General features: G+C 39.9%; 2 protein-coding genes across 2 annotated transcripts in view; one reads left to right on the top strand and one right to left on the bottom strand.

Annotated features, from left to right (window-relative positions):
- Window positions 1-9,458, top strand: part of PGBD5 (piggyBac transposable element derived 5) — a 155,651-nt gene extending 146,193 nt beyond the window's left edge. The window contains exon 9 of the transcript XR_015696998.1: window positions 8,957-9,458. The gene's annotated coding sequence lies outside the window, so the exon portion shown is untranslated. The remainder of the gene's footprint in view (window positions 1-8,956) is intronic.
- Window positions 1-22,003, bottom strand: part of GALNT2 (polypeptide N-acetylgalactosaminyltransferase 2) — a 72,866-nt gene extending 50,863 nt beyond the window's left edge. The window contains exon 1 of the mRNA XM_014070174.2: window positions 21,784-22,003. Within this exon, the coding sequence (XP_013925649.1) occupies window positions 21,784-21,894 (111 nt within the window). The 5' untranslated portion in view covers window positions 21,895-22,003. The remainder of the gene's footprint in view (window positions 1-21,783) is intronic.
- Between the last annotated feature and the right edge of the window lie 1,453 nt (window positions 22,004-23,456).

The following is a 23,456-nucleotide window of genomic DNA, read 5'->3' as shown; positions in this document are numbered from 1 at the left end:
TTGCATTCACAGTCATTCAACTTTACAAAGCTTCCTGAGCCTATATCTCTGTTGACCACTAGAAAAATGGATGTAGAGGCAGCTCGAAGAATTGTGTGTTTTTATCACATTTCCTTGCCTAAAGAACTTACTACAGGTAGCCCTTTATTTATGAATATTCATTTAATGGATGTTCACGGTTATGACGGTTCTGAAAAAAAGTGAATTATGAAAAGTCCTCACACTTATGACACTTATGTCCCCACACTTATGCAGTGGGGACTGCAATGTCCCCACTATTGAAAGATCAAAACTTAAATACTTGGCAACCAGCATGCATTTATAATCAGGATCATGTGATTGCCATTGATGACTTTTCCAGGGAATTTCTGACAAGAAAAGTCAACAGGGAAGACAAATTTTGCTTAACAGCCATGTGATACACTTAACAACTGTGACAAAAAACAAAATTGGGGACAATGATTGCTTAGCAATCAGGTCTAGTCCCAATTGTGGTTGTTAAATCAAGGACTACCTGTATGCAGAGTCTTATGTAACTTGCTTTGTACTGGTGACAATTTTTGTAACTCAGAGCTTTCATCACCTCCTTCCTCTCTCAGTTCATCTCATTTAATTCTTAGGCTGATCAGCACAATTCTGGTTTTCACCGAATTTGCTCTGTCTCCCTGATGGAGAAATTACACATTATAAACTCATTATTTAGGCCAACTTAACTAAACTTAGGCTTTCAATTACTAAATTACTTCCTCAATGAAGCACATCTTTCTTTTCTTCCATGCAAGCAGCAGCCTCCTTTATAAAAAAGGCTCCTAAATTACTTCAGGGTTCTCTCTCTAAGCATTCTTTCCCCTGTAAAAAGCAATCTGCTTCAGCAGATAGTTCAATGGAGATGTCAACTCAATGTACAGCATCTGTGCAAAGGGCAAATTCCATAGTAGGGAGCACTAGGAAAGAGACTGAAAATAAAACTGGTGAGATAGTAATGCTCTTAGCCAAATCTATTGTACCTCTGTATCTGGATTACAGTGGGTAGTGCTAGCTGCCATGTTTGAGAAAGAATAGAGTTGAAAATAACAGAAGAAAGCAGTCAAAATGATTGTGGGTTCAAGCACTTTATTAAAAAAATAAAAAGGACCATAACATTGGTACTGTGTTTCCCGAAAATACAACCTGTCCTGAAACTAAGGCCTTGCCACATTTTTTACGTGGGCAAAAATATAAGCCCATCCCCGAAAATAAGCTCCCTGGACACCCCCCCTCCGACGAGGCAGAGCACCACTCATCGACCTAGCAGTATCCTGAAGGCGCCAAGCCACAGGAGCCAGGGGGGGAAAGGCGCTCACGTTGCTTGGCGTCTTCAGGATACCGCTAGGTTGGGGAATGGCGTACTGCCTGGCTGGAGGGGGGAGTTGCCAGGCGGCTGCTCCCTTGAGAGCAGGCTCCTGAAGAGCCAGGCAAAGCCTCAGGGGCAAATCAGCCATGAGGTAACCACACTCATGAACAGCCGCCCGGCAACCCCCCCTCTCCAACCAGAGTGCCATTCACTGACCTAGGGGGTATCCCTAAGGTGTCAAGCCACGTGGCGCTCTGCCTGCCCCCCAACTCCCACGGCTTGGCACATTCGGGATACCCCCTAGGTCAGTGCATGGAGCTCTGACAGGCTGGAGAGGGGGGTTGTGCAAATGCCTGTTCCGCCCCCAGCAAGCATGCCTCCCAGCCTCACCATGCCCTGGCCTGGCTCTCCCTGCAGGGCCAGGGCACTGCCGCCGCTGGAGCCGCTGCCGCCACCGCGCTCCAATCATAACTTCTCCGGCTTCCAAACTCCAAATCTCAGCTGCCGAGTCTTCCAGCAGCGGCTGCTCTAGGAGTGTGCTCTATGGTTGTGGGCCAGCTGCCAGAAGACTCTCTGTCCAGAAGACTCTCTGTCCGGCATTGATGATACCTCTGCATTCAGCCAGCATGCCTCCACGTGCCAGTGCAATTGAGTTGAAGAGAGAGAGAGAGAGATGTCTCCCATCTCGGACTTGTGAGTACCCTACAGGCATTTAGTTGGCTATTGTAAGAAATAAAATGCTGGGCAAAGATTGATCTTGATCTGATTCAGCAGGGCTGTTCTTATGATTTTTTTTTAATCTATATGTTATCTGTCAACAATTCAGCTTTGATGTTAATATTTCAGAAACTGAACTGCATACACTACACACTTTTAGACTGGCTATCACAATGTATATGTGAACAATGTATATGTGAACAGTTGTATAATGTACTGAGGAAAAACTGAGCTACAGAATTCTAGTCCAAGTTAATATTAATAACTGTACTGTGGCTTACGGCTTGGGAGTACCTCAACTACAGACAAAAAAAGCAAGATGGTGGTCATTCAAATAGTAAGGCTAAGAAAGTCTATGAGTCCATGTAAGACATTCCTCACCATCCACAACTCCTCATTCATACCCTTCAACAAGGCCCTGCTTATACAGACCTGCCGCCTGAATCTCCTAATTTCTTAAAGAGTGTGTGATATTTAAATGACAATTTCTTATTGTTTCAATCACTAATAATAAAACTGCCATATAATAACAGGAGTAGGTTGCAGATACCGCGCACCTTCAAAGAAAAATGTTTTTGCAATATCCTGCTGCTAGCTGGAGAACCATAAATTTCTAAGAAAACACTTAACACTTAAAATCCAAACCTATGAGTTGTTGTTTCTTTTAAGAAAAAAAGGAGTTAACTTGTTTTATCTGTTTTGAATCAAAATGGTTAAACATATAATCCTGTACAGATTAGTTTCTCTAATAACTCATTTAAAAAAATCAAAACATGGTAATACTCAAAGGGATTTGAGGGTCAGGAAGTCTTGCCGTATATCTTAATTCCTGGTGTGGGCTTATTTTTGATTTGGCCTTTTGGCCTGGGAGCATTTCTTTCTAAAAATTGTGTTGTTTTCAGGAAAGAAATATTCCAGAGACTAGTTCTAAAATGTTATTGTTCCACGTGGGTTTCTGCCCCTCAGATACAATTACATCTCCCAAGTGTTTCATACTGAAATGCACTTACTCTGAAAGTTACCTCAATTAGTTTATCACTTAAATCTGTAGACTGAAGAGATGGTGTTGGTATAATGTCAATATCACTGGGCATATCAACACCATTTCCCCAATCAGCAAATTCAAGTGATGAACTAATTGAGGCAAATAAAGTTAAATCCCAAAGAGATCAAAATAATGAAAGGATAGGATTCAGTGTGGAATTTTGGTTCTATATGACTAAATGTTGGTAATATGAACAGTTGATGGAGTTTTAATAACTTTACAATTGACATGGCTACACATTACATCCAGATCCATATTAAAGGAACTTTCATCTGCAATTTCTAAAAGAAGAGCATCAATCCTATCACAGCCAACTCATGTCATATGTAATTTGATATTTATACAACTTCAAAAATATTAAACATTGACAAAGCAACTATGATAGATGATTAAATTAGTTATTTGGACTAAGAATAAGCAAATAGGGATTTTTTGCACATAAGGTTCACTAGCCAGCAAAACATTCCATTTCAAAAAATGTAACGCGGAATTTTAAAAAATGAACTTAATCTCAACAAAAGCAAAATCTTTTTCAGGTCAAGCTAAACTTCTTTTGACTTACACAGATATCACCATGCAATTCGTTTGGCATACTACCAAAGTCATTTTCAATGGCCTTCTGCAATGTATTTTCATTTTCCTATTCTAGTGTACAGCTGTGGTCTCCAGCCAAATTAGGGCTGAGTCTACTTGATTTTCTAATTCAACCAAATCAGCTGATCGTTGTCAATCTGGGCCATATAATATAATGCATTTCACTATTCAATGTAGTAATTAATCTGGTTCAAACACTGACCTTTGACTGAATATTAGTGAAACTAATATTAGGATTGCAATTCACCAGAAAATCATTGCATGGAAACAGAGATATTTTTTCTCTCTGTTTCTAGTCTCCTGAGGCAGAATGAGATTGCTCCATTCACTGCTCTCCAAACTTGATTCCTTGAAGGAAGCGCAAGACAGAAATATTCCAAATGTAATTATGGGGGGAAATACTTGTTGCAAGCTGCTTTTATGCATAATAAAAAAAGGAAATTTATAATCTTGCACAACTAATTTCAACTTAATAACTTGTAATAACATTTCAAAATTATTACACCTTAATCCTACTAATCCTTTCTCTAATCATTATAACCACAGTGGCTATCTAATACCCAAATAATCTTGATTTCTTTTTAGAGAAAATAAAGAAAATAAAATAAGCAAACAAGCATGCACACCACCTTCATAAGCATTTTCTTTGCTAACCTTACCACCTTCTATACTACGGTATCAGCCTTACAAAAAATAAAAGAATCTAATCCCGATCTTATAAGATCAGCCCAACTTTCAGGAAGAAATGGCAAACTAAAGAAGCTCTGCTAAAAGCATAGCCAACAACAATAGCAGAATAAAGAATGGACAAGGAAAAATCTTGAGATTGCCCACAAGTGTTCCATGCAGTCGCAAGACAGCATCTCTAGCAGGTTTAGAGCTCTGGGTGACAAAGGAAAGCCATTTTAGCTCATATCACAATGAGCATTTTCTTCAAAGGACCCTCGGTTTGCATATTTCCTTTTCTAATCGCATTTGGAAGTTGTCTATCAATAGATTTTCAGCTATTATGAACCTTCAGATCAACAAATTTCACAGCACAGTGAGTCTCCTTCAATCCTTAATGAAAGAAATTGCAAACACAATTTTAATGATTTATTTTTTCCCTTCTCGGATAAAGGTTATAAAGATACTACATTGTTTATACTTGTAATGAAGGGGAAAGTCATGTTTTATATATTTATTTTCTTTTTCTTTACTGTATTTTTACCTTTTCTTTCTATTTCTATTATTTCTATATTGGTTTACCTCAGGGCCCCCGCAGCCAGGCCACCCACATCCCAACACCTGGCTTGTCTCACCTTGCAGCCATGGCACCAACACACCACTCAGCCCTCCTGCTCCATTGCGGCTGTGAGCAAGCAGAAGTGGACCAGCGGCCATTTGTGCTCCTGCTGCCATCGCAAAGCATGTATTAGGGAGTGAATGGCTTGGCTGCAGGGGGCCTGAGGTAAGCTGATGCGGGGTGCATGGGGCAGCTCCACCATCACCCTGCCTCACCTCGTGGCTGTGGCCCCGTGAGCAAACAGACAGAATGGGCAGCCAGGCACCTGCACAGGCTCTTAAGTACGGCTTACTTGGGGATTGGAGGGGGTTATATTAGGCGCAAACATAAAAACATGCTAGGACTTATTTTTGGGATAGGTCTTATTTTGAGGGAAATGGTCTGTGTATGTGTGTACATTGAAATGGGGGAGGGAGAGAATAAGTGTCAGAGCATCTTTAATTCCTATTTAACAACATTGAACAGGCCATCCATATTATTTCATTAACCACTATAAAAAAAGTTTGCCTTGGTTGTTTTCTTGCAGATGTTTCATTACCAAGTCTAGGTGAACATCATCACTTCTACAGTAGCACAGATGATGTTATCTAGTTTCGGTAATGAAACATCTGAGGAAAAAACAGCCAAGCTCAGAGAGCACCAAGGACTCTTCATTTCAACCCTTACAAACATTCTCCTTTATTCGTTATAACCACAATAGAACAAAACATTCCGCATCCTATAAGAACAATATCACTTCCATCTCAAGATACTATGGGACTGGCAAGATTGAAATCCAAGCTATTCTGGCAGCATGAAAACAGTGAAACAATGTGAATGAAATCCAACAATTTGTTTGTCTGTTGCCTTAGTACCAGAAGAGGAAACAGCAGCATGAAAAATCAAACCATTAAACTTCCCACATGGCCTTACTGCTATCAGAACAGCATGAAAACATTACCATAAACAGTAATAATTAACCATTCTTATGATGCATAAAACCTCAGGCTTTGCTGTGTTCAGATCAATGGCTTCTAAAATAATGCAATTCAGGTCAGAAGAACTGTGTGTTCATTTCAGCACAGCATAAGATAAAAAAAGAAAAGAAAAAGAAAACTTATCAAGCAGATTTGAAAAAGATAATCACTGGGGCGATGGGAGAGACAGTGAATATAATGTGGAAATCTACAGTGACATTCTTGCTTTAGATTAATTTTAAGCAAACATTTCACTGGGGCAATGTGGGGGGGAGGAGAAACACCCAGCATACAACCAAGGTTCCTAATTCCAAAAGAATGTTGCCAATTTAACTGAAGGGTCACATTTCAAGCTGTGATTATAGACTTGATTGTTCAAAACCATCAGTTGAAGTTTCACATATTCCAAAGTAACTCTATTGATGGTAGCCAATTAATTCTTAACCTAAATTCCTAAAAGATTGTTACAGGTGCGTCCTCAGCTTACAGCAGTTCATTTAGTGACCGTTTGATGTTGCAATGGCATTGTAAAAAGTCTCTTATGACCGCTTAGCAACTGACTCATATTTATAACAGTTGCAATATCCTGAAATCATGTGATCGCCTTTTGCGAACTTCTGACAAGCCAAGTCTATGCGGAAGCCAGATTCACTTAACAACTATGTTAATAATTTAACCGCAGTGATTCACTTAACAACTGTGGCAAGAAAGGTTGTAAAATGGGGCAAAATTCACTTAACAAATATCTCGTTTAGCTACGGAACTTTGGGGCTCAATTGTGATCATAAACCGAGGACTAACAATACTTATTTTTAGGCAATAATGTTTCATTGTGTGAAATTTTGTTCCCCAATATGGCAAATATATTTTTATGATAAGCAATTTCATCTAAACACTTTGTCTTATGAAAATAAAGTGGTAACACGCAAGTACTTTTTATTATTTCATGGATAAATATAGGTAGTCCAAATTTTCTGTTACTAAGTAAGGCAGAAGGCCCCATTTGCCATCTTTCTTGCCACAGTTGTTAAATGAATCAGTGCAGTTGTTAAGTGCAGTAACATGGTTGTTAAGTGAATCTGGCTTTCCCATTGAGTCTGCTTCTCAGAAGGTTGCAAAATGTGATCACATAACCCGAGGATACTGCAACCATTATAAGTATGAATCAGTTGTGAAGCATCCAAATTTTGATCATGGGACCATGGAGTTGCTGCAATACTTCATAAATGGGAAAAACTGTTGTGGTTTGCCACTGGCCTGCAGAGCTGGCAGCAGAGTCAGACAGTGAGGAGGTTAGGGAGGCCAGACCTGGAATCTGGGGAAGGCTTGGACAAGGGCTCTGCATAGGAGGCAGAGAGGGCGCCAGGGCCATCTGGGAGTTATATGCTGTCTCGGGAGCCTCCAGAATCAGATATCAGTGAGGAAGAGGAACAGGGGGAGCCTGTTCCCAGTGTGTGCATGTGCAGAGCTGTCAGAAGGCAAGAACAGTTAAGAAAAAAAGGGGTGACCCGGGAGTAAGGCTTGGAGATGATTGGCCCCTCCCATAAGACATAAAGGAGGAACAAAGGCACGTGAGCCTTTGCAGGAAGCAACTTTGTTCGTTCTGGTTTGTTTAAATTCTGAAGCTCCGTTTTGACTCTGTGCTCCGTGTGGCCTTGCAAAGCTAATTGGCAATTAGGTCTTTGGCAGCATTTTAAGGGAGATAAAGGTGGTTACTTATCAGCCTTATCCAGAAAGACTTTGGTAGACTTCTGTCAGATTCTTTACGAACTATTTGTGACCCATTACAGGCGTAAATGGGCAAAATTCACAGCTGTTGAAATAAAAAAAAGTTTTTTGGGGACTAAACGTATGCTTTGTACTGTCTTAGGAGGCTTAAGTGAGAACAAAAACAATTACAAGTCACTTTTTTGCTGTTGCAATTTTGAACGGTCACTAAATGAATGGTTGTAAGTCAAGGACTACATGTACTGAAGAACCCACTGAACAAAAACAGTTTACACATGTACTTTCTGTATGTCCACAAATAAATTGTATCCTTTTAACCCACCTGACAGCAGTTACTCAGAATGACCAATAAGCAAACTTCTCTTAACTAAATTATATATTGCATATGGCTAGGATATTTGCAAAGGTCATCTCTAAAAATGTCATACCAAAACCTCCATTAAATAACCAAAATAATTCTTAGATGTTGCTTAGTTTGGTAATGAAACGTCTTCAAGAAAACAGCCAAGCTCAGGAGAGCACCAAGGGCCCTGCAATTCAACCCTGAACTACAAATATACGCTTCTACAGGGACCAAAATAATTCTAAGCAAACATATTGACTATAGTACCTCAGAAACATCCACATGTGATAAACATCCACATTTTCCAATGGAGAATACATCATCTATGTAAAGATGTATGTTTAAAAAATTGAATCAGCACAAAAATACATACCATAAAATGTAGAAATTCTCAGAAGGCCAGCATCTACATCAGGGGTCTCCAACCGCTGGTCCATGCATTTGCCTTGGCACACAGCATGCCAGAAACCAGGTTGCACAAACAATGGAGGCCCATCTGTGGGATGCAGGCAGCACACAAGACCACGCCGCCTCCGATCAGTGGAAAAACCCCTCTCAATGGAACTGGTCTCTGGGGCCCAAAAGGTTGGGGGGAGGGTGCTGATCTATATTATCTCAGCGTCTAATAATCTAATAAATCTAGTCTAAGAATCTAAAAATATCAGCCACTGACATGAACAATTCAAAACTGAATCAGCAGTTATGGACATCACTGGAAACTTCACTAAACGGGAAAATTTCTATTTATATACAGGTGGCCCTAATTTAGCAACTACCTCAGAGACCAATAGTTGCAGTTAGAATGGTAATGGGAAAAAAATTAGCAACTGATGCCCACATTTATGACCTTTGCAGCATCTCCCTCTCTCAGTTATATGTTCACCAATAGAATCAGTTAGCACATGTTCTCCTGTACCTGACCGATGTTTTTTTTTCTTTTTCTCCCTCCTTGCAGAGCCTACAGATTGCCTAAATAAGCTTTTCTCTAGAACACAGAACATGCCTAAAAGTGCTAACCTCAAGTTAAAAAGCTCAGCTCTGTGACCTTAATTAGTTGTTCAGAACCTGCTTACAAGCAGATGCTGCTGCCTGACACTGATAAGATCCTAATCGGTTACACACTGAAGTCTTTTGTTTGGCACACAGTCAAGAGTATGTTAGGCAAACAGCCAGAGCTGGTGCATTTTTCTTTCCATGTATATTGTCCATTATGGACCTGTTTACTCTCTTGTAATCCCTTCCTCTCCAATGAATGTGAATATGAGCATTATTTCTTTTATTGGTAATTATCCCAGCACCAAAGTGAGCACTCCAAAAGACAGAAGAGTAAGGGGAAAGCTATAGGATTTGCCCTATAACACTGGCTTCCTTGTGAGTCAAGTTCCAGTTTTCATTCAATTTTTTTTAAAAAATAGGAATTTCCAATAGCTAAAATATCTGAATGAATGCACACACACACACACACACACACACACACACACACACTATCAGGAGTATACTGCCTATCTGGATATGCATCCAAGTTGAGAATGTGTGTTGTTGAAACCAGTGAAATATTTGAGTCAGTCAGTGAACCAGTGAATGAGTCCTGAACTATAATATACTATCATGTATTCAATATTCTCTTGAAGGGAATATTAGATAAAACTAACAATGCTTTCTTTTCTAATCATTTTCAATAACTTTTGATAAGAAGATCCCTATTCCTAACTGCAGAATACAAAGAAAGCATTAGATATTAAAATATAAATTTCGACAACATAAGTACCATATGCATTTTTTCAAACTGTCATATGTATTCCTCAATATAAAAATAGTACGATGATCTGTACTCTTGAAAGGCTTAAGAAAACTGCTACCCCTTAAGAAAAAATCCATTTCTAGATACTGCAATGGCAAAATAACAGCATCAAATCAAGAACAACTATATGGAAGAAATAGGCCCTCAGTAAAAACCAAGAGTCCTTTCCCCTACTGCTATTATTTTTACTATCCCCTTATATGGAGACTACAGGTAGTTCTAAACTTACAACCATTTGTTTAGTGACTGTTAGAAGTTACACTGGCACCAGAAAAAAGTGACTTACAACCAGTTTTTACACTTACTACTGTTGCAGCATCCTGGCCATGAGATCAAAATTCGGACGCTTGGCATCTGGCATGTATTTATGACAGTTGCAATGTCATGTGATCACCTTTTGCGAGCTTCTAATAAGCAAAGTCAAAGGGGAATCCAGATTCCCTTAACAACCATACTATTAACAACTGCAGTAATTCACTTAACAACTGTACAAAAAAGGTAGCAAAATGGGGCAAAAATCACTTAACAACTGACTTGCTTGTCAATGGAAATTTTGGGCTCTGTTTTGGTCGTAAGTCAAGGACTACCTGTATACTTCTTTATTAAGTACTAGTTTCCAAACTGTTTGACATACAGTTCCCTGGGGTCTCCCGACAATACAATATTGCAGAGGATCTGCAAAAAGCCTGAAACAAAAAAAAAAAATACTCACTCATATCGCCCTCCCCTGGCAAAAATGACTCCCCAAACCCTTCACTGCCAGAAGAGAAGCACAAGAAAGCCAAACATGTGTCCAGTCTAAATGGAAACTGAAAGGAGGAGTGCCAGCTGATACCAGTCTTTCTCTCTCTCCCTGTAGTTTTTTTTTTTCCTCCTAGCAGGTACAGACTATCCTGCCTGGCTAGAATTCCTACAAGCATAAATTTTCCTGCCCCATAACTAGCCCCACTGTAATGTACGTGCCCCTATTGAAATAAAAAATTGTTGAGGAAGTGCAGTTACAGACATTCATGTGTACATCAATCTCTTTCATCATGTTTTTAAACAATGTTTGAAACGAATCCCTCAGCATTTCCTTTTTATATATCAATGACCTAGCTCAAACTTGGCGATTTTAAGATGTGTGGACTTCATGCCGGCTGGGGAATTCTGGGAGTTGAATTCCACACATCTTAAAGTTGACAAGTTAGAAAAACACTGACCTAGCTTTTACTAACTTTTGGCAAAGGAGTTCAAAGGCTTTTTGCAAGTCCATTATTTCTCACTGACAGAAATCCATATTTGAGATTATGCTTGTCATCAATAAAGACAATGAGTGTCATCCTTAAATAAAAGCTAATGAGTGTACTGCAGAAATATGTCAGTTAATTTTCATGTACTACTTACTCCCTAAGTCTACATTTAATAAGTTGTGGTGGGAAGATTTTCAAGTTGTCCATAACCTAGGAAATTCTGGTACAAATGAACAAAGATCTATCCATATCAATATAGCAATTCTACTGCTTTAGAGATGCTGGGACAGGCTGAATTGACCTTGAAGAAAGAAAACTTTCTTTGCGGTTTGCTAATACTGATATTGAGGATATTGTTGTGGTTTGTTATAGCTTTATCTCTGCTTAATTCAGTGTATGCTTTAATACAATTACTGCAGAACTGTAAATTACTGTGGGACACTTTTTGTTTGAAATGGCATATAAGCCTAAAATGTGACAGGATTAGGCAGAGAGGCCCAGAGAAAGAGATTGTGCAGTCCTGAGTTGGATGGAGGAAGAGGTTCAGAGTAGTCACACCCTAGAATCACTTAGGATGTTTCTAGTAGGTTAGAAGATTATCACTTTAGTTTGGCTAGATTCTGTCCATTAGTTTTGGCAAATAAATGATTGGATTCAATTGGATTTCACTGTGTCATCTCTGAACTTGGGCCTGACAGAAAGAGATAGATAGATGCTTCCCATAAAAAGTGTCAAGAAGCCAGATTAAATTGCTTACATAAATTACTAGCCAAGTGCTTGGCACAAAAACCAATAGTTAACCTGATTGTATCGTACAAATTTCTAATATTTATTTTATTATTTATTTATTTCTAAGACACATTTATATGCCGCCCAATCCCGAAGGACTCCGGGCGGCTTACAAAAATAAAGAGAGAAAAAAACACATAACGAAACACATAACGAAAGAAACAGTTTAAAAACAGCAACACCTCATACATACATTCTAATTGGGGCTGAACCTCAACAGTGAGGTCAACAGCCCCAGGCCTGCCGGAACAGCCAACTTTTTACAACTTTCCTGAAGGCCATGAGAGTGGGTATGGTCCGGATTTCCGGGGGTAGCTGGTTCCAAATTTCTAATATGTCAGCCATTTGAATGATTAGAGTTCTTGGGGCGAAGGGGAAGCGCATAAGTATCCCTTGCCTTCCTCACGGATAGATCAGGGAAGTTATCACTGCTTGATTGGAGTTTAGAGTAGTACTATCACCTTTTTTTTGAAGGAGGAGACAGAGTACCCTTTCTTGAAGATATTCTCCTTGGACTTGACCATATTATATATCTGTCCTCCACTGTGCTATCAAAGGAGTACTCCACTGAAAGAGAGTTGCTAGTTCCACACAGTACTGATACTGAGGACATTTTTTTTTCTAGTAGGCTTCCATTTTTACTTTTATTTATTGGAATATTCCTTGTTGTTCCACACCCACGAACAATAAGCAAGATAGAATTATTTTAAAACTAAAACACAAAATTCAACTATATAATGGCAAAAACAATACCAGCACTATCTCTTGGAGCAGGCAGTGTACAATTCAAAGTGCTGGTTTTAACATTTAACGCTCTAAATGACATGGAAGATGAATCTACTTCAAATCCATACTTATTTATCATATGCATATCCTGCCACAATCACATAGCAGACTTTTGGTAGCTTACTTGTGCACTCAGGTAGCGTGTGTAAAGTTCCTCCCCCACATGAGATGCAGTAAAACTGAGAAACTCCTGTTTTTCATTAATAGCATCAACCCAATGTAACAGCCTCCCACCCAAAAATTAAATGATTTCATCATTTCTGACCTTTAGAAAAGCCTTAAAAACAGGGTTGTTCACAAGGTTATTTATTTAAGATCTGACATCAATATGCTTTTATTACTGTTTATTACATTAATTCATGATATGGCTTAATAGATTTAAAAAATAGTATTTTTATTATTTCTACATAGTTATTTTCACCCTGGTTTATTACATATAGCCATGACCCCATCTGGAAATTGATAATATATAAAAACCATGAACAAATAAATAATGCATTAGCAGCTCAAAAATCATAAATAGGACTCATGCAGACAGATTTATTTAAATTACAGAAGTGTTACCCATGAGCAAATTTTACACAAAAACAAATATTTTATTATTTCGTATGAGAGAAAAGGTTATGACTACAAAATTTTAAACATTTTTGAGGCTGTCAATAATAACATACTAATGAATTTATAACTGTTTTGATATTCAGTTGTTACCTACAGAACACTGGAAAGCTAGCGAGTCACTCAACATCGAGATGGGTAACATATAAATTTAATGAATAAATATCTTCTCCTGATTGAATAACAACAAAAATGTTAGTAGGTAAATTCAAAACTATTAACTATATAGGCAGTTAATATAGTTAGAAGAATGAATTGTCAATTTCTTGAAATCATGCCCCCAAACCTGTCTATCAATAGAATTTTCCTGATAATTTGTTGGGGTTTTTGAGGGATTCATTACAGCTTCAGTAATGATGCCATAACTGATATAATATGGTAGATTACATACACTATATTGCCAAAAGTATTCGCTCACCCATCCAAATAATCAGAATCAGGTGTTTCAATCACTTCCATGGCCACAGGTGTATAAAATCAAGTACCTAGGCATGCAGACTGTTTTTACAAACATTTGTGAAAGAATGGGTTGTTCTCAGGAGCTCAGTGAAGTCCAGCGTGGAACTGTGATAGGATGCCACCTGTGCAACAAATCCAGTCGTGAAATTTCCTCGTTCCTAAATATTCCACAGTCAACTGTCAGCTGTATTATAAGAACGTGGAAGTGTTTGGGAACGACAGCAATTCAGCCACGAAGTGGTAGGCCACGTAAACTCGTCCAACATCAGTGTGTGACCTCACAAATGCACTTCGTGAAGAATGGTCAAAAATTCCCATAAACACACTCCTAAACCTTGTGGACAGCCTTCCCAGAAGAGCTGAAGCTGTTATAGCTGCAAAGGGCGGACTGATGTCATATTGAACCCTATGGATTAGGAATGGGATGTCACTTACAGTAAGTTCATATGCGAATAAAGGCAGGTGAGTGAATACTTTTGGCAATATAGTGTATATTTAAAAGATGTCACTGAATTTGAATACCACTAACAATTCTTGTTTAAAAATCACATTTTGTAAATAGTTGAACAAAATTTACCTATCAATCTTCAACTGCATGTAACAAGTCCAATTTTCTCCTGCAAGTTGTTTTTTCAGAATAAATTGCAGTAGTAATTTCATGAGTTGTCATGCAGATCAAGCTTTCATCATGTGATTAAGCACAGCCAGCTAAATCAAAGTAGATTGGCTAACCACTAATATAGTTTCCCTCTTTTCAAATAACATTATGGCAAACAGCCAGCAAGCATGAAATGTAAATTCCTAGTAGTAAGTGGAATTTGTGCAGATTTGCAAGAATGTAAAAGACAAATTTGTCACTATTTTAGGGACTCTAAAAAGATGATACCGAAGTGACTGAGTTCTATTTACAACAGAACAAACCTGTTCTTTTTTCTTTTGCTAGAATTATAATTCACGTATCATACTTGCTAACAGGTGGCTTGACATCTGTAGCTTGACTGAGATTTCAAAGTTATGTAAAAACAAATGTAGCTTTTTTCATATAGAAAAACCTCATTTAGACACACTTCATTAGGAGCATTCAGACTATTACCAAATTGTGAGCAAGCTTTCCAGTTCTCCAGGACTTTTCTAGACACTACTTGTTAAACTAAGGTAAGAAAAGGTTTCCTGTTGTAACTCATCACTGTTTAATCACAGTATTACAATAAAACATGGGATGAGATTGCATGCAGTTAGATTAAACTCTAAAGTATGAGGTTCCTGGTTTCCTTTTGTATGGTTTGTCTATTTAGACTAGATCTATTACCAATTGGCAACATGGCACTGTTGGTACATTGAGGCCACAACTCTCTTTCTGAATTACTGTACACTGAATTACAATTGTTAACTTCCCTGACAAGTTCTTAAATGCAATGGTAGTTGGGATAAGGGAACAACAAACTGTTGAATCTTTATTTAAATCCTTTTTAAATCCCTATAAGACAGAGACACGGCCGACAAGTCATCCTACAGTCTAGAAATCAGGCAAATTCATTAGAACAAACTGAAAAATCTCTGAAGAATCAAGTGCAAATGAACCTACAAAGGTAGCATTCCTGAGAAGGAGATTTACCACTAACTCCGCTCGCTTACATCAGTTATGAGTTTTCACAGACAATTTCCTTTACGTCATACTTACATTTTTAACTGTAATAAGGTATGTGTGTACATGCATGATATGGTGGATTGGGTACAATGGCTTCCATGAGATGAGATTTCTGAATCCTCTACTCCCAATTGTACTCCATCTTCCTTACAACACCTAGAAACTCAGTAGTATTGTCACCAATCACTTGATACTAGAGAGATCCCTGTAGTTTGACTAACAAGTAGGCATGTGCTAAAAGAAGACATACTTCATTGTCTATGTCACAATCAAAGAACTAGAAGGAAGTTGAAAGTATCAAAAAGAAATGACAAATTACTTCTGAAGAAAACATTTAAATCAACTCCTTGAACTTCCACAATCACTCATTCATAGCACAAAGCCATACACTTCTCATCACAATCCATAAGGGGAAGTAATTCTCTATGACCTCTAGATTTTACTCAAGGGAGCTTGCTGTCTTATTTCCTGATCTCCAACCTGCACTTCTATAAGATGGAACTACTTATTCTTATCTGGCATTTACCTAGTTCCAGAAAGTGCTCTTGAGAGAAAATAATAAAAAGAAAAGCAAACTGGATCTAGCCCCCTCCTATTTTAAGGACCAGTTTGGTTATAAAGGATGTTTCATCTGAGCCTTCCATTTAGTGAAATACATTTTCAAAGACACATAAATATAACATAATATACAAAATAATTACCTATAAAAATAACCTAAAGGAATCTAACCTAAATGTTTCCTTAGCAATTTCAGATAGTGCAGAGTTATTTCTTAGACCATGACATGTTTTAAGCTATTAGGGACGGGGGAAAATGAAAAAAGGAAGGTGGAACAATTCAACTATTTTTATACATCACTGAAAAACTGCCAGGAATTCCTCATTCAGCAGATTCTTAGTCACCTGTCTAGCAAAAAAAAACAAACATATAAAAGTGTCAATTAAATAGCACACTGCCATAATTACAAGTTATTCATCTTCAGTTAATTAAATGATCTAAGTTTATCCAGACCTATAATATTTTTTATCATGCTCAGTAAGAAATTTTACTATTATTTGGGACACGATTCCACTTTGTGTGTATTAATGCATGAGAGAATACAATATTTCCAAAAGGTATCCTTAGCATATCCTTAACACTTGTTGAAAATAGACACATAGTTAAGTACGTTTTAGAAAGGATGCACGATATCACTTGGCATAATATTACAGCAGATTGTTGTTACTAATCAGTCAATCATCCTCTTGACTTTTAGGAAATAAATAATATTTGAAGAGAAAAACATTCTAGTTTCTTCTATGGTACTAAAAAATAAGAAAAAGTATTGGGATCTAGACTTCACATCCCATAAATAAAAGTGCTTCAGAAAAAGCTTTGATTTAGTGAAACAATCAGAGGAGGAAACAAATGTTACAGGTTCCTCTGCCTCCAGTCTCTTGTGCCTTTTGAAAATTTATTTCACAAAGCCTCAAGCCTCAGGAAAATGTGAGAAAATATGGGAAAGGGCGGTTTATAGATAAGGTCCCTCATTTCCTTTAATAATTTCACCTGAATAAACTTCTACCTAGGACAGTGATAACTAACCTTTTTGTCATCGCGTGCCAAAAGGGTGTGCGTGCAATAGCGTGCCTGCATCCATAACGCAATGTGTGCGTGCCCCCTCGTGTGCGCATCCTGCTCTCCTGCGCATACGTGTGTGACCCTCCCCCACATCCCAATTTGGGCCTAGTAGGCTTCTCTGCAGCTTCCTGGGAGCAAAAATGGGCCGCGGGCGGGGGGGGTGCCAACTGCCCCATGCACATGTGCGGCAGAGACCCAAAAATCAGCTGGCTGGCGGGAGGCATGTGCGCATGCATGGTGGAGCTGAACTGGGGTGACAGCTTGCATGCCCGGACACCATAGGTTCACCATCACAGACCTAGGAGATGCTTCTATGAGTGGGAGCAGCACTTCTTAATGAAGTGAAGATGTATATTTTAAAAATATAGAAAAATTAGTTTAATTCTGTTGTTTAAATTTTTGTTTTCTTATACCTTAAGGACGCAGTCTGCAACAATCTAAATATAAGGATTATTTGAGAAACTTATAGAATTGTGTGATTATTATACTGCTCTCAATTTTAAAAAGCTATAGTTGTCCCATAAATTACTACAGACTACATATTTATTGTATCTTAGAGTTTTACCTGTATTTCTGAATGAAAGATATACCACCCTAAAATCTGAATATTAAAATAATAAAATCACACCTCTAACAATAAAGTCTGAATTATTTTATATATGAAAACAATACAATCTTGCCTCAAATAGCAATGGCAGATTAACAAAGTTTTGTGACTGTCCCAGAGATCATCACTGGCTTATCAGTTAAAAGAAGAAGAATAGTGTGTTAATTAATTAACAGAGATGTCATTAAGTTCTTGTGCCTAATTGAATTAAAATGACAGAGGAGGACATGCACAACTGATTCTACTTCTCCCAAAAGACTGAGGCAAAGGCATTTTTGCAGTTAAGATACTAAATCTCCCTTTTAATGAGACCTGGTCAACTTCTCTTAGGGACTGGACAAAGGATGTTGGCAAAGTAGAAAGCCAGTGAAAACACCCTGCCAAATAAACTGGAACTATAGAATTTGGGGCTACAACATACATATTTCTATAAATCTAAGTCAAAATTCATTTTTCCCAGCTTCTTCATTCTGCAACAATGTTAAGAATCCAGATTGCTTTCTTCTATTTGATATCCAATGACCAAAACAATCTAATTTATGTAAATACTTCAGATAGAACAAAAATGTGTTATTTATATTTCCCCAAAAATGTTAATTGATGGCATGTAGAAATTCAGAAACAATTTGCACTAAAGGGCTGAAATTAGTAAATTAACCTGAGATGTTTTCCCTGCATGAATGAAAGCTATCTTCCCAAAACAGGTCCAATTAATTCTAAATAGCAATGAAAGAGCAAACTTGACTTTGTAAAGCTTAGTAGTACTGCCTACTTACCTGAAAATTAGTACAATGTAACAGTTAGTGCTGGAATGAGAGCCCTCAAAGAAAGATGCACAAAGCTTAATGGTTTACACATTATCTCAAAGCCTAAGTTACTATGAAAATAAAATGGGGGAGAAACCCAAGCTCACAATTTTTCCTGGAGATCAAAGACAACTTAAATGTAACAAATATTCCATCAATTTAGTTTTGTACAGATGGCTGTAAATATAATCTAGTAGGTTGCTACTTCAGTTTTGCTGTAATTCCTATACACTTTAAGAGTCATGCTGTGATCTGCTTTTGAAGACAAAAGGGTATTTCAAAGACCATATGGATTCCGCTGTGGTACCTGTATGCAATTCCTTAAGCTAAGACTATTTTCCCAGGATTTTGCAGCAACTGCTGAAGGCAAAGCTGGTTTACAGAGTTGCACATATGTGCTAAGTTCACACTCCTGGGCACTACAAAGCAACTCCTTGCCTTCAAGTATATGCCCTGGATAGTCTGACCTTTAAACAAAAAAAAATTAATTGCACATCACAGTATTAAAGCTAACAAAACTGAGACAAGAGCAGAGCAGAACAGTTCAAGAGAGCAATAATAAAAGAAACTGGCTGAAACTAGCAGAAAGTACACTCAAGAATATTTTCTGCACATAAAAACACCCCTGCAAACTCACTGAAAGTTCATCTACTGTTATACTCTGTAAACTCAAACCACAATCTATTAAAATGTATCTTTCAATCTTGTAATGATCTTTTTATGAGTAATTAAATAGCATACATTCTAAATGTTCTAACAGCAGAATTTTTATTCACAAAACACATACAATGTGTCATGTTTTCTTTCAAGGCTTGGCATTCCATGCTAAATGAGCCTTTTAGAACAATTTCAAAAGCCATTACACTTACAATCTTCTTCCCATGCTTAGAATTACTAAACCATTCTAAAAGTTGGGATTAAATATTATGCTTCATTGACGGAAAATGGAAACCTAAACCACCCATCCATATATAATTGTCAATCTCCCCCATTTGTGGTCCTATTCCTTCAATACTATTGGTCATTACTGAAGTTTAGGACTTTTTTTCCATTTTAGTTCTTTAAGCTTAAAGCTAGTCAGTTTTGTGAATGTTTTCTGTATAGTCCCCATTTCCTTTGCCTGTAAAATGACCTGCTATTATATTTATGCTAAACATAAAAACAAATCTGACAGTCGTCTTTGCTATATCATAACACTAATGTTTGCAACAGTTTTTGGGGGCACAAGGAAATGAACTATTGGTTAATTGGTTAATTAACAAGGTTTAATTTGGGAAATTAATTTACAATGAATTGTCATTTGGGCTGAAGATCTTGATTCTCCAAATAATGTAACTATCAATGTTCCTCACACACAATTAGCTGAAGGATCAAATTGAACACACTGTATTCTAACATTACCTCTGAATAGGAATAGTGCCAAATGTATTATTACCTGTTCACTGAATTGTCATTGTAAACCCATTAAAAAAGAATGATTGGTAGTTGCATACATGTATGCTTCCATGTGCATGTGTACCATATGTAATGAGCAGCTCCTTCCATGAGCACATATTCATACTACTTCAAACAGCTGCATTAGGAACTATTGAGGGAAATTTGTAATGGAAAGAAGAAAGTGTTCTTTATTATTGGGAAATGTCAACATAAGATTTCTTCTCCTGGAGTTTTTTTTTTTCTTTTTTAAACGTAGGTGAACAGGGAAGTGGGGGTGGCATTCCAAAGACATTTCAGCAAACGAAAAGTATCTTAGGTTTCCATGCCTTCAATGTAACATCAACTTAATGTCAGTCTTGACATTGTAACTCCTTCCCAACAAGACTAGTCAACCGCAGAGAAATGGAAATGGTTGGCAATGGAAAGTCAGAAAGAAATGGATAAAACATCCCTCAGGTCTTCCTCAGTAGTTACTTTACCCAGTTAATTGCACTTAAAAAAAAAAGAAACCTAAATCAGTGAGAGAAATAAAGGTGAGCAAAGGTGACTCAAAGGGTCCAATGATACATTCAAGTTCCAAAAGGAACTGCCTCGACGACTAGCAAGGCATCCCATTAAGGGCTCCACCAGTCCAGTGGTCCCAAAACTTGGCAACTTTAAGACTTGTGAACTTCAAATCCCAGAATTCTCTGGCAGAGCTGGCTGGATAATTCTGAGAGTTGAAGTCCAAAAGTCTTAAAGTTGCCAAGTTTGAAGACCTTTGCTCCAGTACAATGAGCGTAGAGAGGGTTGCCAGTTTTCACATTACCCTAATCACCTCTCTCCCACGCTCATTTTCCCGCAATCCGCGACGTGGCTCGCTCCAGTTGGTTTGGACGCGGACGCGGCCCCGACTAATGACGAGTTAGAAACCAGATTGAAGTCCAGAAAGGAACCATCTGCTTTTTTCTTTTTTTCAAAAAAGAAAGAAATCCTCCTGGGAAGGGACTCGAGGGGGGGGGGAAGCGGATCCTCCCCACCCCGTCTGAAAGAGAGCCAGAAGGAGGCGAGAAGGACTAGTAACCTCACTCTTCCCTCTGTCCCAAAGGGAATTCTTTGGCTCCATCCCCCACCCCCGTCGTGGAAGGCGAGGAAAAGCAGCCGCCTCACCTCCCCTTATCCAAGGGAGAGAGAGAGGAGGAGGAGGAAAACGGAAACGTAACGTAGATGGAATCGCGCACACCCGCACTGCACCGAGGCGAGAGAGAGTGGAGAGCTTCGATTTCCCTTCTCGGAAGGATGAAAGGCAGAGCTTTTCCCTCCGCTGGAAAGCTCCGCAAGCCTTGGGCTTTTCCCCCAGCCACACACACACACACACACACACACACACACACACACACACACACACACACACACGCCCGCCCCCCGCCGTATGGCAGCTTTGCTCCCCCCGCCGCCACTTTTCCTTCGGATGCGCTGGACCGTCCACGCCCATCATCCGCAGCCATGTTGCCGGGGATGATGGACGCGACTCACCCTTCCCCGAAGGGTCGCCGCCTAGCTTGGACAGGTTTTTCCTCCCTGCCCAGACCAGCAGGGTCGGCGGGGAAGAGACTGGAAGGGAAAGTCGCAGGCAGGCTGGCGGACGCCACTTTTCAATTGGAGAAAGCGGCCAGGAACGGGAGAAACGGGAGGGGACGGCGGGCGAGCCGGAGAGGAAGCCCTTTTCCTCCCCCCGCGACTCGTCTGGGTGAGAAACTAGTCCTCCCCGCACAAACACACCCACCCACCCACCCACCCACATAAAACACACCCCACGCCGGAGAGCGGAGTTTGGAGCCTCCGGTGAGTCCGGAGAGGATCAGGAGGAAACGCCGGCTGGAGAAGACCTCCCTCACTCCGCCACAAGCAGTCCACCCGCTCATCCTGCCCAAGCCGAAAGCCACCCCGACGGCACCCTGGTAGCTGAGCGTGCGGCGGCTCCGCTCCCTTTTTCCCCTTACCTTCCTGCCGCCTCCGGCCAGCGCGGCGCTTCCCCCAGAGTACATGTAGTAGGCGATCCCCAGCACCCAGAGGAAAGCGAAGCAGAGCAGCAGCCGAGACCTGCGCCGCATTATTCTCCCGCCCGACCAACGCTGAGCAGTGGCACCAGCCGCCGCCAGGCCAGCAGGAAACGGGCGGCAGCCGCTGCCTCTATCACCACCGCCGCCCGCCCGCCGCCGCCGCCGCGCAGGGTCAGGGGGCAGAGGGCGAGCGCCCACCCCCTGGCCAATCGCGAGCCGCCCCGCCCCGCCTCGCGGGGGCGGGGCGAAGAACGTCGCCCGGGCTGCCGCACGCTAAACCTCCTGGGGGTCCCTCCGGCTCGCTCGCCCGCCAGAGGCTGAGGCGGTTGTCGGCGCGGTATGCGCCCGGTAGCCGCTTCCTTGCCTGGAAGCTCCGGCAGGCGCTGCTGTGGAGCGCCATCTGACACCCCATCCCCCTCCCCTTTGCAGGGCTGCTGCTTTTGCGTTAACTACCAGTCGGGGAACCCATCTTCCCGTTGCAGTTTCCAAAATGCCCTTTCAAAATACGGAGAGCAAAGCGGGGAGGCATTGGATTCTCGGAGGGGGGGGAGGGATACTAAATTCGGATTTCAGCAACGTGGCTCCAAGCCTCGCGCCGCATCGGACGGGTATTTGCCCGGGTCTGATCCCTAAGTTCGGCGGCAATGAAGGGTAGCCGATTTTCTAGGGGAGAGATTGTGTAAGAGCAGTCGGGAATTGTGTAATGCCTGTTTTCCTCGCTGAGTTTTTACTGTCAAAAGAATGCATTTTAGGGGCTGCTGCAGGGAGAAGTTGCAAGATAACCTTATGAGATTTGCCCGGAACACTAATTATTTCCAAGCACACTTGTTTAGGATTGTACCGTACTGTTCCTAACTGCTTACTCATGGCAAGGATGGATGGCATCCAGTATAGGAGCACAGATCTGTGCAAAGATTTGAGCCTACAGGAATGCAATGACTAATGACTGGGTCTTACTTATGCCACTTCCCACCTGATTTGATAAATTGACTGATATGGTAGTGGATTTAATATTTGATATTCTGATAGGTTTAGTTATTCTGGGAATGTTATGGAAAAATAATAATACAGTTATTGGGTTGCATTTATTAGAATGAGGGACATCCTATAAATCATAATAGCCTATCTTTATTTTTGTACATCTACGCTACTGTTTTTAAACTAAGAATAGAATAGTCAATCATGATTGGGCAGAGGGACTAGAACATTAAACTCACATGTTGTCAGTGAAGCATAGTGTGCTAACAAGGAAAAATACTAGCTGGCTAGTGTCATTGCATTAGGAATAAGTAACATAACAAGGATAGGTAAATGAGCAAGATTCACAGTAGCAGGAATAATAGGGGGATGGGGGGGGGGACCAGTACGGACAGTCAGTTGAAAGGAGATAAGATACTCTTTGGAATTCCCTAAAACTCCTGGTTTTTTTTTTAATGAAATGAATAAGACCCAGTCGTTTAATTCATTGTAGATTTGATTTGTTGTCTAGCTCTGCATGGTACATGGAAGGGGCATGAGGGAGAAATTGAACAATACGATACTGTCTGCCATCCCTGCATCGGTTGGCACATGGGAAACATTGGGACCCTCTTCATATAATGACTACCCTGTAA

Source organism: Thamnophis sirtalis, unplaced genomic scaffold, assembly GCF_051295495.1.
Source record: "Thamnophis sirtalis isolate CommonGarterSnake01/CBP01778 unplaced genomic scaffold, rThaSir2_p1.2 scaffold_6, whole genome shotgun sequence".
Lineage (NCBI taxonomy): Eukaryota > Metazoa > Chordata > Lepidosauria > Squamata > Natricidae > Thamnophis > Thamnophis sirtalis.
The sequence above is the reverse complement of the archived record's forward strand: the minus strand, read 5'-3'. Positions and strand labels throughout refer to the sequence as shown.